The sequence below is a fragment of the Nesoenas mayeri genome (genome assembly GCF_963082525.1).
Source record: "Nesoenas mayeri genome assembly, chromosome: 2".
Classification (NCBI taxonomy): Eukaryota; Metazoa; Chordata; class Aves; order Columbiformes; family Columbidae; genus Nesoenas; species Nesoenas mayeri.
The window spans coordinates 43,409,443-43,428,617 of record NC_137543.1 but is presented as its reverse complement, the minus strand read 5'-3'; the positions used below and the strand labels follow the sequence as shown (position 1 = coordinate 43,428,617).

At 40.7% G+C, this 19,175-nt stretch overlaps 2 protein-coding genes across 9 annotated transcripts in view; one reads left to right on the top strand and one right to left on the bottom strand.

Moving 5' to 3' along the window:
• Positions 1-1,993, bottom strand: part of PCMTD1 (protein-L-isoaspartate (D-aspartate) O-methyltransferase domain containing 1) — a 42,779-nt gene extending 40,786 nt beyond the window's left edge. For 4 of the 7 annotated variants that reach the window (XM_080338558.1, XM_080338555.1, XM_080338560.1 and 1 more), the window contains exon 1: positions 1,721-1,852. The gene's annotated coding sequence lies outside the window, so the exon portion shown is untranslated. Of the gene's footprint in view, positions 1-1,720 lie in introns of all 7 variants that reach the window. The other 3 variants (XM_080338556.1, XM_080338564.1, XM_080338557.1) reach the window with 3 other exon arrangements.
• A 329-nt stretch (positions 1,994-2,322) lies between these two features.
• On the top strand, positions 2,323-18,259 carry LOC308037776 (uncharacterized protein). Of its 2 annotated transcripts, XR_013921853.1 has the most exons (6): positions 2,323-2,389; positions 3,854-3,899; positions 4,044-4,196; positions 11,454-11,493; positions 16,417-16,664; positions 18,223-18,259. XR_013921853.1 is itself a non-coding variant. In XM_080339780.1 (5 exons), the coding sequence occupies exons 1-5, from the start codon at positions 2,350-2,352 to the stop codon at positions 16,474-16,476; spliced, it is 339 nt and encodes a 112-aa protein (XP_080195906.1). In that variant the 5' UTR covers positions 2,323-2,349; the 3' UTR covers positions 16,477-16,874. The 2 variants fall into 2 exon arrangements, 1 of the variants encoding a protein (XP_080195906.1); XM_080339780.1 differs by lacking the exon at positions 18,223-18,259 and having other exon boundaries at positions 16,417-16,874.
• Positions 18,260-19,175: the final 916 nt, after the last annotated feature.

Here is a 19,175-nt window from a genome sequence, read left to right as displayed (position 1 = left end):
TACTGCTCTTTATCAGAAGTAACCTTACTTCCTTGCTAAACGCCTGCAATTCAACTGTGCTTGACTTTTAGTTGATGAGAGTAAAAAATACCCACTAGGGGAAAAGTAGCCACATGTGCAGTGGTAAATACTGCAAGGACACGAGCATTCTTCACACATTGCAGCAGTTCAGTACTTCCATATGTCTTCTCCCATGCAGACCCTAAAGATGTTTTCCTTCATTTTCCACGACAAAAACAGCCCCCTTCCACCACCGGAACACACACCCACGCCCCCACTCCCCTCCCACCATAGGAGTTTTTCTTTTTTCCCTTTTGCTGTCAAAGATGCCAGAGCTGTACAAAGCAGGCCCAGGCTGCTGACTGCGTATCAAATAAATACCAAGATTCCTTCCCCCTCTACCCTCCCTTCCCCTTCCTCCAACTTCACTGTGAGCCCCTGACAACTGCCGAAGCCGGGCGGGGTGGGGGGAGGGAGGGTGACGATGGAGGCAAGGCAAGATCTGAACCATGCACAGAAGGGTTGGGGCCGAAGAGGAATCACATTAACAGCAGACCGCAGCTCAGCTACAGGCAGCCGTGACCCCACGACGCCTCCCCCGAAGAGATAACAACAAAGAAAACAGAGCGGGGAGGAGGTGGATACCCCGAAGCGAGTTCCTGCTCCTCCCCTTACGCTGCTCCCAGCCAAAACAGACACCACAACATAAACAGAGACAAGATGTGCGTTTATGGCGAGGCGGGGGGCAGCGGCTGCCGCCCGTAACGCTCACTCTCTCCTGCCACCGCTTGCCCACCACGGAGCGGAAAGCGAAGTTATCGACCATTTCGCACGCTTAATTTATGCAAACAAAGTATTTTCCCTTCGCTGCTGCTGAACCACTTTCCCGACAGAAGAAATACCCTTCCTTAGCTCATAGTTACATATTGAAAGAAAACGTTGCCTCACACTCCCTCCTCTAAAACGTCTCGCCCTGGAAGACGCAGCCCGCACAAGAACCTAAGGTTGTAAGGACAACAATCAAACAAAACCAAACACAACCTTAAGCTCCCGTCCTCGCAGCTCTTCCTCAAAGGCAAAACACCAGCCGTGACGGGGAGGAGGCAGGGCGCTGCGGAGGACGAGCGCTGCCCTCACCTTGCCTCTAACTCCCCTCGCCCAGATCTCAGGGCTGGAACCTTCTCTCCTGTCCCTGTCCCTGTCCCCGTCCCCTCACACCTGCCCCTGGCCAGCGCCAGCTACATCAGCCACTCCTCCTCCCACCTCTTTTTGGGCCAGAGATTATTTATTGCGCAGGCAGCGAAAAGACGTGGGGGGTGGAGGGGGGAGGATCTGGCTGTCGAGGGCGTACGCACACTCTCCCCCGTCCCTCCCCACCCCGCAGACGCGAGCGGCACCGAGCCCCGTCCCGGCTGCGCGAAAACAACCTTCCCTCCCCCCCCCCCCAAACCGCAAAAGGGCGCGCGCCTGCGTGCCTGCGCGCGGGGCCAACGGACAATGGAACCAGAGCGCCCGGCGGGGGCGAGGGGAAAGCAGGGCAGGGGGAGCGTGTTTCCCTCTCACTCCCGCCGCAGCTCACGGTCCCGGCAGTCAAACGGCAGCCTCCGCGCCCCATGGCGCACCCGAGGAGCGCAATTATGCCCACCCCACCCCCAGCCTCCTTCTTCCCACCCCCCTTCCCCCCAACCCCTTTAACCCCCTTACCCCGCGGGACACTCACCCGTTCTGCAGCGGGCCCCGAACGCTGCGCGGGGGGGCAGTGGTGAGACTCGCCTGGGGTAAAAAGCAGGTGGGACAGCGCTCCGGTCGCCCGCGCAAGGCGCAGCGGGGCGATCGCCGAGAGAGCGGCAGCCTGCGCAAGCAGAGGGCCGGCGTGCCCCCTGAGCCGTCCTCTCCCGGCCCACACGTCTGAGGGGTCCGCGGGTCCCTGCCGCCGCCGTTTGTGTTGGTGAGAGACGGCGAGGGGAGGAGGGGCCTCAACAGCTGAGAGGATGTAAACAGAAGGTCACGTGACCCTGCCTCCGCAGGCGGCCGAACCCCCTCCGCGCCACGGGGCGGCTGGAAAGGGGGAGGGGGGAAAGGCGAGCTCCTCCGTTCCGTGCTGTGATTGGCCGCGCTTTGCCAGCACAGAAGCCAATGGGAGGCCGGCATTTACGGGCTTCGTCACCAGTCGCTTGGGGACGTGGGGATGCTTGTCCTCGAGGTGGCGCACGGCCATAGGCTCCCCCCTCCCCCACTAAGCTGCGCACCCCGTCCTGGGCCTGGCCCGGGCCGCCCGTGGCAGGTGGCTGCTCGTCTCGCGTGTGGTGTTGTGGAAAGAAAATAGGACCAGGCTCTCGCCCTGGAGGAATGGGCGGGGCGAAGCAAACCCCCGAGTTGCAGGCGGGAGGTAGGGGCCGGCCGCGGGGTGAGGAGCAGCAGCAGCGCCGGAGGGCGAAGGGGGACACGCAGTTCTCAGGCCCAGATTTTTAAAAGTTGCGGGAAGGTGCCCGTCACCCATCCGTAATTACGCTGCTTTCACCAGGCCTCGTATGGTGTGTTCGCCCATCCCTGACAGGCAGGGACAAGGTAGGGAGGGAGGCGACATCTTCTCATATCCTGCTTCTGTCGGGCCTCTCACACGGGGACTCAGAAAGTGGCACCACCCTCTGCGAGAGAAGAGACTTCAGGCTTTGATGTTGCCCATGCTCTGAGTGATCAGACAGTTTGAAAAGCTACAGGGAGTAAAAGATCCCGGGGAAAGCTCAGAGAGGAATTTGGTAAAGGAGGAACGACTGTGGAAGAGAAAAGGCAGGAGCACGTGAAGGTCGGGACAGCCTGAGGCCTTGGTGCAGGCTGGTGAAGCCTGAGGTGATCAAGAGTCATGGGTCATTCTGAGGCATGGTCTTAAATGAGGTTTCTAAGGCATTGTCTCAGGTTTGGTTTGTCAATGGGGGCTGGAGGAATGGTGTGAGATCTAGGGAGCCAGTGGGGAAAGGCTGTTGCCGGTGTTTTGAAGAATTAGAAGTACGTAGGTGTCAGGACTTGCAGCAGCTTGGCTCATCAGTTTTCCATTAAGGAAAGGAATGAGAAACACCAGAGATCAGTATCAGAGAATGAATGATATTCACACTTGTGGAACAGTGAGTTCTTATTCACCAAATGATCAGGCAAAAAATATAGTGTTTATGGGTTTCACACTACCAGGTGTGAAAACCTGAAGATCTAGAGCAGATGCTACAATAAAATCAGCAATTTAGGTAACTTGGTGATATTTACAATGATAATTTAATCTGAAGTACTTTAAGCATTCAGAGTTTTGTGAAATGCAGCTGAGGTATAAAGTTTTGAGCTTTAGCCAAAGTTTGAGTACTGGTGGAACAGGATCTCTAAGTTAAAACCCTGAGAAATGGAGTACACAAAAATGTAGCTGGTAAGAGGCCAGGAACGAGCATGACTCCCTAGGGGCCAGAATTAGTTAATACCTGCAGCATGCAATGGTCGTAGATGGGAACATCTGAGGTGGAGATAATTGGCAACACAAGGGAGAGAGTTTCTGCTAGGCTATCACTAAGAAATATTTTGTCTTTTGTTAGTAGTACTGAGGGATTCAAATAGTCCTACAAATTGCCATACTGTTACTGCTGTAGATGGTGCACCTTTGCATGAGAGAAATGTAGGAGAAACAAATAAATTCCATTTTTACATTGAAATATGCCTTACCCTCAGATAGTAAACTTAAATAATTTCTGCTGGCTTTGAGTGTTGATTTTTTTTCTATTAAGAATTTTTAGATAGATATAATAAGTGTTTATAATTACCTGCCTATTGGATGTATGAAGGTTTCTTATTCCCTCTTTCCATCACGTCCTAGATCTTCTCATGCATGACCGACACATACTCATTACCTGTCAGATAAGGTACGCTTAATCAGTATTCACCCCGGACAGAAGTTATGGCCCTGTTTTGCTAATTTATTTTTAAGACAAATTTTCAGATAGCTTTTTACCTTGTAAATTATCATGTTATGTGCTTGAACAGATAGCATTTTTTTCCATTTACAGTGGACATGGACATCCAATTAGGAAGGTCATTCTGCCATCTTCTCTCAGAGCTGAAAAGAAACTTCAGCATTCCAGTCTAGCAGAAAATTCTACTCAAGCATGTATGATTCTCCAAATCTGCTCTAACTCCTGTCATCTATTGTCAAACCAGAAGTAAGGTTCATATTTTCTCTTGCAGTATGTAACTTCTGCGTCTTGATGTTGTCACATTATTTTAAACTTGAGATGTGCATAATTTGGGCACGTTTTCTTTTTCATATGTTCTTCCTTATTCAAAATTTCCATCATCTTTTTTTATGCTAATGATGTGGGAACAAAAAGTTGTCCCCCAAAATATGGTAGCACCAGAGTTTTCAGAGTTAATGGTAGATGCTGTTTCTGTTTTATTATTCTCATCAGAGGGATAATACATGGACAATGTAGCACAGTCATTAGAAACTAAAAGTGTTGGAGCTGAAGACCTTCAGCTGAAGAAATGAACAAAGAGTTTCACCGAGAGCAGCCATTAGTTGGATGAGAAGAATCCTTTGCTTTCTGAACTTATTCTTAGTCCAGGGTTTAGACTGATACGGAGATCAGAAGCTGCTACTTTCCATCTATTCCACAAAATAATTCAAAAAAAGGTCTTCATACTGAGACTGCACTTAATGCTCATATACTTTTAATTTATGTTTAAAACTTACAACTTTTGGTGATTCTTTGTGTAACAACCTATTTCTCATTTGTTCTACATGAAACTATTTTTTTTTTCTAGTTTCCACATTTGTTAGACTTCCTTGCCCCAGTCTAATCTCATTCTACTCTTCTGTTTCATCTTTAATTATCAAACATTTTAAAATTACAGTTGATTTACTGTGTCTAGGATTCTGTGACTAGGGTTACTATGACTAGGGTTCTAGTAAATGGGGTTATGTCGGGCTGATGACCAATCACAAGTGGGGCTCTGCAGGGATCCATCTTAGGGCTGGCACTCTTCAGTGTCCTTATAAATGACTTAGACTCAGGACTTGAGGGATTGCTTAGTTAGTTTGCTGATGACATGTGATTGGGAAGATCTGTTGGCACTCTTGAGAGCAGAGAGGCCCTGCAGAGGGATCTGGACAAATTGGAAAACTTGACAATCACCAACCGCATGAAGTTCAACAAGAGCAAGTGCCGGATTTTGCACCTAGGCTACGGCAACCTTGGCTGTACATACAGACTGGGGGACGAAATGCTGGAAAGCAGCTCTGCGGAGAGGGATCTGGGGGTTCTGGTCAATGGCAAGTGGAACATAAGCCAACAGTGTCCTGAGGTGCATCAAACACAGCATTGCCAGCCGGGCGAGGGAGGTGATTGTCCCGCTCTTCTCTGCGCTGGTGAGGCCTCACCTGGAGCACCGTGTACAGTTCTGAGTGCCACAGTATAAAAAAGATACTAAGCTACTGAAGAATGTCCAGAAGAGGGCCACGAAGTTGGTGAAGAGTTTGGAGAGGAAGCCGTATGAGGAGTGAATAAAGTCACTTGCTTTGTTCAGCCTGGAGGAGATCTCATCGTGGTCTACAGCTTCCTCACAAGGGAAGGAGGAAGAGTAGGCACTAAAATCTTCTCTATAGTGACCAATGACAGAACCCGAGGGAATGGCCAGAAGATGTGCCAGAGGAAGTTCAAGTTGGACATTAGGAAAAGGTTCTTCACCCAGAGGGTGGTGGAGCACTGGAACAGGCTCCCCAGGGAGGCAGTCATGGCTTCAAGCCTGACAGTGTTCAAGAAGAGACTGGACAATGCCCTCAAACACATGGTGTGAACTGTGGGGTTGTCCTATGCAGGAACAGGAGTTGGACTCGATGATCCCTGGGGGTTCCTTCTAAGCGAGGTCATTCTATGATTCTGTGTGTATTTTGTATGCCTTTTTATATTGATGCCTACCTGATATTCTTGCCTTCATACAGTATATACATTGAGCTCTTTCTTAGTCTCTTTCTTTTTTTTCTTCATTGCCTTCTTCCTTTTCCTTCATTTTTGGTTGTCTTTCTTTCTTGACAAGCTTTGATAGGTCAGTTTTACAGGTGTAGAACACAAAAAGCAGGTGCTGTATAAGTAGCAGTTACAGTTTTCAGATAGTGTCCTCTGCTCCCTCCTGTAAATATCACTTCAGGGAACTGGATACAGTGAGCACTTGCTTCACACTGTATCATATGTCGGCATAGGCATAGCCTGCATCAGGAAGAGAACTTCAAAATGGAAAAGTGCTGCAATGGCTTTCTCCTGTCTTGCAGACTTGGTCTTCCCACATTAGCCTCTAGTCTCAGAGCTAAAAATACTGTACTACTGAGAAAATTATAGGTAACACAAAGGGAAAAGGAATGAAATAACTGCTGGAAAAGGGTTTCTTTTACCCTTAATGTTTGGCCTGCCTATAATACTTTTAAAATGTCTTATTTTTGCATTTTTTGCTCTCAGATATTGGAGTGTACCTTGTATGGCCCTCATCTGTACTCCAGCAGCCATCGTGCTGTTTCCAAAGATTTATAGTAAGTAGCGTTCAAAACCCCCCAGAGTGCCAAACCCAAGCTGAGTCCGTTTAGTTCACAGACAGCATCAATCCACTCACAGTTAAGCTGTAATGGGCTAGTCTGACTACACAGTCGCGTATCACATCAGAATCCACACTTCTGATGAACAGCAAAACAACAAGCTGGCTCCGTAGGCTGTTGATGTGGACCTCTGAAAGCAGCTATGCAGCTGCTCTACTTTCAGGTGTGGCTTGGCTCTGGAAGTAGTTTAGTCACATTTGTATAGTGTTGCTTTGACAGGTGAAACTTGAAAGATTTCACCTGTGAGACTGCTAACATCTACATATGCAAGCTCTAGCATCTCTTCATTTTTGGCAATTTGGATAAACAAACCCAACATAACTGTGATAAATAAAAGTGATTGTATTTTGATCAAGCTTTAGATCAGAATAATGTTTCCCAAAAGCTTCAGAGCTAGTTGAATAAAAAAGCATCTTTAAAAGGAGTAAATCATCATTTATTCCAGGCTATGTCTATATGCCAGGTTACTTCATAGAGTTCTCCTACTAGTCTTTAAGACTTAGTTGCCACTTTAATTTTCTTTTAGGAGTGCACGCTCTGTTCCTCTCCCACCCCCTTCAGAGAGGCAAGTGGTACTGTAACCTTGCTAGGACATTTATAATTTTTAGAAATAGAGATTTTCTTTGCTGTAGATTTTTAAATACACTCTTCTCAGACATGAATTGCATTAAGCAATTGAACAGCACTACACATGCTGTGGATCATGATCATGCTTCTCTGAAGCACGCATAAAATGTGTTAGGGTTTGAGTCACATACATTTGTTTGGTATGGCTGTAATCTGTCCATGCATCCCACTACTCTTGCCCTATTTAAGTGATTGCAGCTCTTATCTGCTTTATCAGAGCAAATGTGATACAGTAGTAGCAGAAAGTTCTTCTTTTGTTGGCCTGAGTAAGCAGGAATAGCAGTGATAATTACCAAAACTGATATAGCTGCATAGGTCTGGTTAGGAGAGAGCAGGAGGCTTTTTTCCCTTGCCATGAACTCCTCTGCTAGGGTGGTGTTAGCACTCTCAGGCTCCCTGGAGCAGTCATGTTGGGGATGCTCCTGGCTGCAGGCAAAGGATGTCACAGAGACAGAAGTATGATTTTTAGCTGCCAGAACATAAGCTGTGCTCAGTTCATACTTTAAAACATTGACAGCACATGCTAGAAAAAAAAAAAATAACGTATATATTTTTATCTTAAAGATGAAAATGACTGAAATAAAATGAAAAGTTAAATGGAATCTGTGGCCACAGATATTGGCCTCCAGGATGTGTCTCATGGTCAGCTCTCTGGCCTTCTTCAGATTACTTTTCCAATTTGGTGCTTGTGCCTTCATGTCTTTTTTCTTCTGTTAAGAACAAGCCTGAGATAGTAGCAATGGAAGGGTTCCAGTGGCCTGTAGTCACTAATAAGTGTATAACCAAACGTTTTTCATAAACGTAGCAAACTGATCACATCTAGATAATGTTTGATGTACTGTTAAATCTAGTTGTGCAATCAAATGTTAAAAAATATTTTAGAATTTGGTACCAAGACAAGTATGTGTCTTTTAGATTTCATGTATAGAAACAACCTGTTACTCTGTAATGATATTTTACAAAAAATAGGGTATATTAAGCCATTCTTCTTTTTCAAAAGGTTATGGATACCTGCTTTCATAACTTTCTTTTTTCCATGACAGGAAAATAAATGTCTTCCTTCAGTGTTTCTTGTTTCAACCACTTGTAATTTGAGGTACATTAGGATACAAAATGAATGTGCCCTCAGAAAGTATCATATGTTATCACCTCTGTCCTACTCATTGATTGTAAACTGTAAGCATAAGATGTTCTCCATGGAAATATGTTGATTTGTCTCTGGCTGTAGCTGACAGTGAGTCAACAACAGACTCTTATGTCATCTTTTTCTTAAATCAATAGGGTGTTTTGCTAAATTTATAATGCCCTTTTTTTAGCAGCAACACAGTGCTTCAAACTGAGAAAAATTATATGCCACCATGAGTAATAGTTTGAAGCCAAACAGTCTATGAGCTTCCCTTGAATGAGTCATATTGAAAGGAAGTTACTGTATTTTGAATCTTAAATAATAGGAAAAAAATTATTCTGAAATTAATATATGTTGGCAATTTGCCTGCAATTTTGCCTGATTTTGTTAATCAGACATGGAACAATATGTAATTTAATTTATATGAATTAACATTTAATTTATAGAGTGTCTCTTCTGCTTATGGGCTAATAATACACTATCATTGGTCCTCTTACTCATAGTCAGCTGAACTATGTGCAATAATTTCAGAGGCTTTTAAGACTAACCATTTACTTAGAGTGATAATCTATTAGGTATCTGTTTCTTGCATGCTGTTTCTATCTTTAAGTAGGAAAGATGATGAAAGCTATCTACATGTTGTAAATATGTCAAAAATCCAAATGTCTGTAGTTTCATTTCTAACACATATAATGTTTTGGAAAAGTGAGAAGGTTAACTTTATGTGATTTTTTTTCTTATGAGAATTTAAATCTCTTAATCAGTTGGATTGAGTTGTTATAGATATTAATTTATAAAGTTCATAACATATAATATTATATATTTTAAGTAATTTTTATGAGAAACAGAGAAAGAATATATTAGGTCGAACAGAACTTACCAAAAATTTTAGATTTATATTGAGCATGAGATTACTTTTTAAAGGTCTTCTAACAGAACATAATCTTTTCTTTTAGCCTCCTCCAAACTCTTGATGCTTTCCAAAAAAAAAAACCAATTGATATTTTTCTCCTAATTTGGCAGAGGTTTTACACTTTTTTTTTTCTTGTTTTTTGCTTTTTGGATGATGTAGTTGACTATTATTAAGTCTTTACTGTATGTGCAGATGGTTGGGGCAGTAAAAGTGAAACTTCATAACTCTGAGGAGAGGATTATTTAGTAAGTTATATGAAATGAGATTGTTAGGTGAGATGTAAAGGATCTCTGGAACAGATCTGTTGTCAGCCATTTAATTAGAGTGCTTTCCTAGAATCCTTTATCTGTGGTTATACATCACATCTTTAGGTAAGTAGTAGAAGAAATTAAATGGCCTGAATAGTCTCCTCCATTTTATTCCTCCATCTCTTGGAACAATGGTGAGAAAGTAAAAAATTATGAGACCTTAGCTAGGTAAAATAACCTGAAATCAGTTAATTGAATGAAACAATATGCATATTAGTGAGCTATGTGCAAGTAGCAAGCATTGGGTTAGTTTCACAATTTTATGGCATGTAAAGGTAAGTAGGAGATAAGTGAAGAGTGAATGAAAGAAGATGGATACAAGAAAGAGACAGGAAACAAAGGATGAGAGAGACAAAAAGCGGTATGACAAGAAACTGGGGCCTGAGATGTTACAGAAAGTTGCAGAAAATAGCTAATGAGAGTAGTGCAAAACAAAGCTCAAGATTTTTTTTTTTTTTTTTTTTTTTTTCCATTTTGACTATACAAATCTCTCTGGCCTCTTCTGCAGCTGTTTTCTGCTACTACTAACTGCAATATAATTTCTGCCTTCAGCTGTTCTCATACAAAGCCATATAGATTGGAGCACAGCTACATCCTAGTATCTGCATCATGGAGAAAGTGTCACTAGCCCATTTTGGAAAGGTTCCAAAAAGCAAGAGTGGGTAAAGAAGGAAAAGAAAGCAAAAAGATAGCAAAGACAAATCTTGTAAGTGAAGTATGCCGATACTGAGAGTGATAGACTTGGGCTCCTCCATGCATACCTATTTGTGTGATATACTGAATGCTTTCAGGTGCCTCACTTTTAAGAGATATTAACTTTTGACGGGAATAGCGGCCGCAGAGTACCAGGGAGCAGCAAGAGCAGGACTCTAAGGTTAAAGGCAAACCAGCAGCTGGGAGCAGCCACAGCACAGGATGAGCGGTGTCCTAATTGCCAGGGCACAGTCCAATAGTACCTGAGCTAGGTAAACAAAGCAGAGTGGCAACAAATCTATGAACAGTCCAGGGATCATAAGGCAAAAGCAAGGCAACAAGCCAGATCTAAGTTGAAACCAGGAAATCCAAACAATGCAGGAATGAGAATGGGAGGTGCACCTACAGCATAGAGCAACCCAAGGCTAAATGGGTCTTCTGAGGCCGTAGGCAGGGGTTGTGAGTGGAGGTCTCAGGTGGGGAGCTCATCAGGGCCATTACAGCACTCAGTACTGACATGGAGTTTTTCAACTGATCAAGCCCAAATGGAGCTCTTTCATGACATAAATTGGCAGGCCAAACTTCGCAGTAAATACATGAGTGCAGAGTATAATATCCAGGTTAAGATTAGTCGTGTTTAAAGTACATCAAGTTAAAAAGTTTCTGATTTTTTCAGATGACCTTAGGTAGGCATTAGGTCTCTTGTAGAAATTATATGGCGAAATGTTGCGATAAGAAACAGGCGTGTGATATTTCTCATTTGTTCTATTTGGCCTGATGCATGTATCTTACTGTGCAAGACTAGGACAAGTAAGCAGACCAGTTCTTGTGTTGTCTTGAGTAAATGCCAAAGGTCAATGTTTTCCCCTTACTACATATTGGTAATAGTGGAAGATGTTATTAAAGCCAACTTGTTCTTGCGTGCAACTACAGGACTGAGCATTTTATACTCCAGAAGGTATGAATAAGTTCGTAAGTCTCAACCCTTTAAATAATGTGAAAGATTGTTTCATCCTGATACCTGGTAGTTCTCAATTTTCTACTAACCCAAAGAAATAAAAAAAACCAAATAATCAAACAGTTGGCAACAAAACAACTCTGTATTTTCATAGAGATTGAATGCCTTTAACTGTTTTACTCAATTTCTTTCCATTTTTTTTCATACAGTTACATGAAAGGAAAAAAAAATCCATTGAAGAAAACTCAGGTATGAGAGAGGCAGATTTATTTAATTGTTTTTTATATAGTGTGAAAATTACTCTGCTAAAGTCTGCAACATCTCAAGTAAAATAATAGCCTGAAATCAATGGGACTACATGCAACTGTGAGGATAGGTCTATGTGCCATTTCTTTTTGTATGCTGAGCCTTTTAGTAGCATGATAGTCGTCATCAGACTCTGAGATAGAAAAGTATAAATGTATTCTGTCAACATTATGCTATACATTACAGCAATGGTGGAGTCTGATCCTGGAACAATTAAAATCTCATTGTATTAAAGAAGAATAATGCAATTATTTAGCTTATATGTTAAGTTTGCCTCTGTATGACTTATCACTCCTCTACTCAAGCAGGCAAAAATTCAAGGATAATACAAACATCTTTTTCCTCCACCGATAAATGAATTGTGTTTCATTGACTTGCTCTGCTTTTTCTTTGTATATTCTGGGATATGATCAGTCAGAAGCTGCAATCGTGAAAATGTTTTACAATGTGTAGACAACAATATTAGAGAATGCCCACTAATTATTTGTGTTTACTTTCCTGGTTTTGAAGTCTGTATCTAGCTATTCTTCAGGTGTTTTGATGCTTCACATGACCATTTCCTATTGAAAAGATAGAACTCAAAGCATACTCTAGATTACAGACAAATCTATCTGTGGCAGGTAAACATGCGTATTTAGATTGTGCCAGCATCAACTTAGATCAATGAACAAGGTTTGCACTTAAATCTCACTTTGGCTTTGAAGTAGTCAGTAATTGCAGTGCCCTGCTGATTTAACATTTGTTCTCTAGAAAGAAGGCTTGTTCTGCAGAATGGGAGATGAAGCTCAAGAACTTTCCTTTCTATAAGAAAGTAACTGATACTTTTTCTCAATGTAATTTAATTCACCTGAGTAAAGCCACTTGTATTTTTGGCATAAAATAGCAAACTTGAAGCCATAATGAAGACAAAGGTAGTGATTAATACCCATGAAAAGAACAGCATCCAAGTGGTTTCAAGTCTCTGGTGCAGTAGAAGCTACCACAATCTACCCAGCATGGAAGTTACATGCTTTTAGCACGTAGCTAAAACATGTATGACACATGAAATTATTTGATATACAACTGGATTCATGAGTTTTCTTCATACACATCTGTCTAAAGGGTAAAATTACACAAATATATTAAAAGTAGATACATAAAACAAACAAACAAAAAGCCCACACAGCTAAGGCTATTTAATCACACTCAACTTTGTATGCATCTTTTAACATTAAAAAAAAAAACACAACTGTATGAAGGCTACTGCATAGCTCTTCATATATTTTATGTTGCCAGGATCTCTAGGATGTTATTTAGGAATATAAAAGAAAAAGGAACTGCAGTAATTTCCTGAACCTCAACTCCCAACAAGAAGAGGGCAGAAGCATCTTATTTTCTGGAATAATTCACTAGAAACAGATTTTAGAAAGATACAATGAATGCATCATAGATGCATCATAGATGCATCATAGGCATCTAAGAGCTGTTCTGAATAATTTTACAAATGGCACACTTTCTTGGATTCTAGTTTAGGTTTTTTTCTGTTATGACACACAAACAGCTTTAGACATTGTTCAATCCAACTTTATCCCAGATCCTTAAAAATTTCTTTGCATTTTTTTGCTTAGAACATTTGGACCCTTTAGACCCTGACTGTCAGGGTAGCTTCAGTTTGATGTGTAATGTGAGCGTGCTGCCTGCTGTTAAAATATCATCTAGCCAAGTGACCCTGAGGCTTTTTTCTTGGCCTTTCATTTGGTACTATCTTTACCATCACTGACATTAATAAAGTCAATGTAGTACCTTTATTTATTCTAATTTCCTACCCTGCAGCAAGGAGGGATCATTCCAGAAGATAACAGTAGGTCTTCTTTATTCTGGTAATTAAGTGTAAAAAAAAGTGTTACAGAACTTTCATTTAATTCATTTACTAACCCCCTTCAATCATTAGAATTAATTTATATTATCACAGGCTAATCAGTTTCCTGCAACAGAAATAAACGGAGTATATGGTTGTAGTGTTCGTGTGGCTTTTTAAAACTAATTTAGCTGTTGCAGAAGAACGACTCCATTCATTGCAATCAGAACTTGGGAATCAAAACACAGCCAGATAGTGAGAGTGCAGACTGTAATAAGTACTTGATTTGTGACAAAGAGCTGTAATGTCTGGAGACATTCATAGTTAGAGGATGAAATATACTTTTCATTTCACAAAAAAAGACAGGACATGGAAACACATAAAGGTGAGGACCCAGCATTATAATAATGCCAATTGCCTTTTTAGTGAGATGTAGTGTAAACCTTCCAGCATGCTAGGATGTAAATCTGAACAGCTATAACCAGTTTCCAAAATCTCAAACCAACTTATGCAATACCTACATTTTATCTGAAGCCATAAAATCTTATTAAATATAAATATAAATATTAAAAAATAATGCTGGTAATCATCTTCTTCTTCGTTGACGAGTTAAGTGCCCTCTAAATATTCTTAGGGTTATTCCTGTGTACTTTTTTTTTTTTTCTTGGTAATGGTCACGGGATCAGCAATGTCCAAAGGTGGTGTTGTTGCAAAGGTCAGTAACATCCAAAATCTTTGTTACTTCCTCTGCCTAATGATACAGTGTAAATTCTTTGAGTACATGGAGTGTCATTATATTGTTTTATTATTGCATTGCATATTATTGCTATCATAATGCTCCGTTTTAATAGATCAAATAGCTTCTGACCTGATATTGATGTAGTAATCCTTCTGCTGATAACTTTTCTCATTTTGCAAGAGTTGCTTTCAGAAACACAGTCATTGGTTAGCGCAGAGGAGGGAGTGACATATGTTACACTACTCCTAATTTTACTAATTTTCAATGAGACCTTGGATTTGTCTTAAAAATCTCTGGAGCACCTTAATTATGTAATCACTGTATTGAGGAAAGTTTATTATATTGCTGCAGAGAGATTTATGTTTAGTCAGCATTCTACTGTTGTTTCTCCTTCCATCTGGGACATTGATCTTCACCAAAGAGATTGACTTCTTTAGCTTATTTTTAGATTATTTTTCTTCATAGTGTAATTACTAGAACAGCATTGTAATGCTAGCAAAATGCAAATGCTCCCAGGCCTGAAACACTACAAAATGGCTGGAAAGAACCTAAACTAAATGGGTGATATGAATTTGATGGGGTTTCTTCCTCTGTGAGACAGAAGATTGGCTCTGTTTCTCTAAAAGGACTTGGATCTACTAATCAATTAATATAAGTAAACACTTTTACTCATAGAGAAAATAAAGGACTAGGGCATTTGTTACTTCTGCCCACCCTTCTTATATTTAAACCAAAGGCTTTAATGGAAGTTGAAGGATAATTTTAATACAGTTAAATAACACTGAAGTAATGATACTTTTTGTTCCCATAGCTTTTCAATGTAAAGATAATTATCTTCCCAGATCTCTGTAGAATAGGCAAGTATCGTCATTATCCTTATTTTATAGAGAGTACAATGAAGCACAGCAAGGTTAAACAAATTTATCAGAATTAGAAGAAAAATAAGGAAAACCAAGAATAGTACTCTAATTTCTTGACATCTTGTTCTGTTCTGTTTTCACAAGATCAGCCTTTATTAAGTTGTCATCTGAAGCACCTTTAACAGGTTATGTACCCATGCAGAATTTAAATGAGAGGCTTCTAAAGTTCATTTAGGAGATGAAGTATCAAGACAGGGATATAAAAAGCATTGCACTAAAGATGAATTTTTGCCAGGTATACACAGTTAAAGTCCCTGTCATTCTGCTTTGGTGTATGCAAATTGCCTGTGGACTTCCTTTTTATGACTGGAGCACTCACCAAAACAAAGCCAAAAATGTGATTATATAGAAGATACGGCGAGGTTCCTCTGTGCAGAACATGTTTCCTGCTACTGTAAAGACCCCAAAATACTGGAGATGTTCTCTGGTAGCTTTTGTACTGCAAGCCTTATATTTTTTTCAAGGCGAAGGGGAGTGATCTATAATTCCTGACATGCAGGGACACAGCTCTTTGCTTTTATTTGGGCCCTTTTTTCTTGCTTGTGTCTGATTATGGGAAGTTGAGCAAAATGGATATGTATACCCACCTTTTGTTTTGTTTTGTTTTCATTCTTCAATAGATCTTACCAGATTTTGGAGACTTAAAGGTGAAGTCATTAGAAGCAAAAGAGTGTCCTGGGGAAATCATATGATAGATATCCACTTAAGGCAGCTTTAAAAGAAAAATCAGAATCAACACTGAAACTCAGTATTTTTTCTGTGGGAAAAAGAAAATATACTTTAATATTAAAATGTATACGCAATATACCAAATGGGTTTCTTGAAGTGAGTAAAAAATTACAATCCTGACATTTCTATTTAGATTTGTCTTTAGGTGGATGACATTTCGATGAGTTCAAGAGCTGTTTACATGATTTTTTGCAAATATCTTCTACAGCAAAATTTAGCTACTTTCATCAGGCATCACTGCCAGTTGCCAGGAAAGTGTCAGAATTCTTCTCAGTAAATCTGTTTCTACAAATTTGTCCCAGGTAGAAAAAACATTTTTGCAAAGAAAATGAGTCTTCTGACTAAAGGGAAAAAAAAAAAAGAAAGAGAGAAATCTAGTTATTTAGAAAGAAAACCCAAAAAAACCTTATTACTAAAGACTATTTAATTTCATCTTTCTCCATTTTTTAAGAATATTATTTGTATCCTTGTAGTAAGTTCTACTGATTACTGCTCTAATAATTGGTTAAAAAATGCTTTACAACCTCTAAAATATTTTTCTAACAGGTGAGGATGAAAAGGTTGTTACACTCTACAAAAGAACATCTTTTTACATAATTGTTTCTCTCTAATATTTTGACTGTCTATTTTACTTCTTATAGGTTACCAATTTCTGCAGTCCATGCTTAAACAAGCCAGTACAGTTGCATCTCACACAGTGAAAACAATTTTACAAAATCAGTTATTTCTTCAAGTTGGGAGTGCTGCTGAAGGGACGTACTGCTGATGGGTGCACCCCATCTCCTGTGGTGTGATAGACCTGAACTTCCTTGTGAACAGAGCCTCAAACGCTGGCTCCCCAAAGTGGCAGCAGTAATGAGTATTCTACAAAAATACTAAATTAATTCTGGTAAGACATGAAAATAAAGTCTTACTGCACCTCTGATAGTATTTGGGCATTTGTTTATTTTGTTTATTTTTTTTCTCTGAAAGTATCTATCCTGGTACTTCAATTTAAAGGACTGTAAACAAGGAGTGTTTTTTCCTTATGAGGGGCAGCTAAAGTCACTTGTTTTTTTCAGCCTGGCGGAGGCTGAGGGGAGACCTCATAGTGGGTACAGCTTCCTCACAAGGGGAAGGCAGGTGCTGATCTCTTCTTTTTGGTGACCAATGACAGAACTCGAGGGAATGTCAGGAAGATGTGCCAGGGGAGGTTTAGGTTGGACATTAGGGTGGTAGAGCACTGGAACAGGCTCCACAAGGAGGCAGTCACAGCTCCAAGCCTGACAGTGTTCAAGCGGAGAGTGGAGAACGCCATCAGACACATGATGTGAACTTTGGGGTTGTCATATGCATGGACAGGAGTTGGACTTGATCTTGTGGGTCCCTTCCAACTCAGGACATTCTGTGATTCCAGTGCTTTCTCAGTAAACGTGTAGACCATGTTTGAGAGGTCTCCAAGGCCCCAGTCTGAGGTTCAAAGCAAATAATAAAGGAATTATGATGCTGTGTTTGCATCTCTTTTTTAAATAAAACACTCTTGGGTAGGTTTTGGGAATGTTTTTTGAAGAGAGTTAAGTGAAAGCTTGGTACAGAAGAAGAAAAGAATTACAAGCTTAGGCATTGCTTGGAAGGCTTGTATTTTGTAAGACCCCAATTTCATCACAAAAATATGACACTTTTCTACTGGAATTTTTCATGTTTAACTAATGTAACAGACCTGAGTCCAGATTTTGTTGCAAAACCTCTGTTGCTAGACTGACATCTGTCAGAACCTATGTGTTTTTTTCCTGCAAACTTATGAATTAATCTTTTCATTTGGAATGATCATGGAAGCCATCACACAGAACTTGCAGTTCGGGGGCTACTCAAGCTTCTAAGTCCACTGCTCCAGAGAGTTATTGAAGGTCATTCAGCAGCCCTGTCTGTATGACATGCTAGAATGTGTCACAGATAGGAAGTAGAAATGTGTAGACATTTCTCTTTATTTAAAAGGGATTGTGTCTGCAAGCATAATGCCATTAGTTTTCCTTCTCAGGAGTTTCTTAACTAGAGAAATGTCAAAAGGCAAAACCCTAAGGGAACTATTCTGGTATGATTTATCTTTAAAGATAGTGTTCAGGAGAGGCAATACACTTGTTAAAAGGGTAGGTGTTTTAATCTGAAGTGAAAAATGGAAGGCATTCTGTAAAAGACTTGAAAACAAATTCGTCACTTCACACATTAGGCTATACAGAGATGAGATTTTGGCACAGTGTTTGAGGATAAATGGTATGTGTATTTGATCAAAGAAGTTTTTGGAGATTGGCTGAATATTAAATATGTAAATATACTTGCCTCAAACAAGTATGTAATTGGCAAGAATGATCAAAGTATCCTTTCAAATCTCTAAACAGATACCAAGTATGCATTTTCCAGTGTTCAGAATTGTGTATCTATATATATATATATATAACTTTTTTTTCCAGAGCCTCCTCATCTCTTCTTGGAGAAAAACATCACACTGATAAAGAACACTTATTTTGAAAGGCTGAAAAAGAAACATTTGTTGTGATATATTGATTTTTTTTGGAAGCAGCTGATGGTGGCAAAATCTGCTCCATCACTCAGGAGTCTGACAACCCTGGCAACAGGCTGGCCAAACTGCATGAATCTGGTTTTTACATTGCTTACATCCCTGTGCTAGCAGCTGTTATCATACTATTAGCCTTCTGTAGTCCTCATGTAATCTCTTGAAACTTACATGGGCTCCATACTCTGAGACTACCTGCCAAATACTTTAAAAGAAAAGAATCATCACCACCTCTCTCTTTTAATTTTCCTCCTGGGGGAGAAATAGCTTGATTAGTCTGGATGATGATAGGAAACTGGAAGAAATCCAATTAGGCTTTTTCAGTGTGAAGGGTTTGTTTAATTTATTTCCATTCAGCTGAAGGTAATGAGGTTATGCAGGTCTGATTTCAAAGGGCACAGTTTTGAAACGATGGGTTTTGCTCAGGTACACTGTAGCTTTAAATTGGTGATTTGATGAAGTTGCATAAACTGGAGTATAATGCAGTTTCTTCTCCCAGAGATAAGGTGGCTCAGCAGTGAAGACATGCAGTGATTTTTTTTTTCCCCTCTTCCTACTAGCGCACACAAGAACAGATCTGCTGAGTAGGAAGTGCTATTTTTACATAATCACTTTTCAAACCAGGGCCTCACTGTAGACATTTTGAAGAGACCAAACTAAGCATCCTAGCAGTTGCTTCTTCTCCAGCTGCAAAACTGCATATCAGAAGCTGTAGTGTAGGTCATTTAATGATTTGATAGTCTCCTCTTTGTCTGTTCTGCTGTCAACTAGCTGAAGTATTTCATGATAAGTGTTCTTCACGTTTCTCAGGTTAACCATCCAGAAATTCCTTGCTTAGATACAAACAGC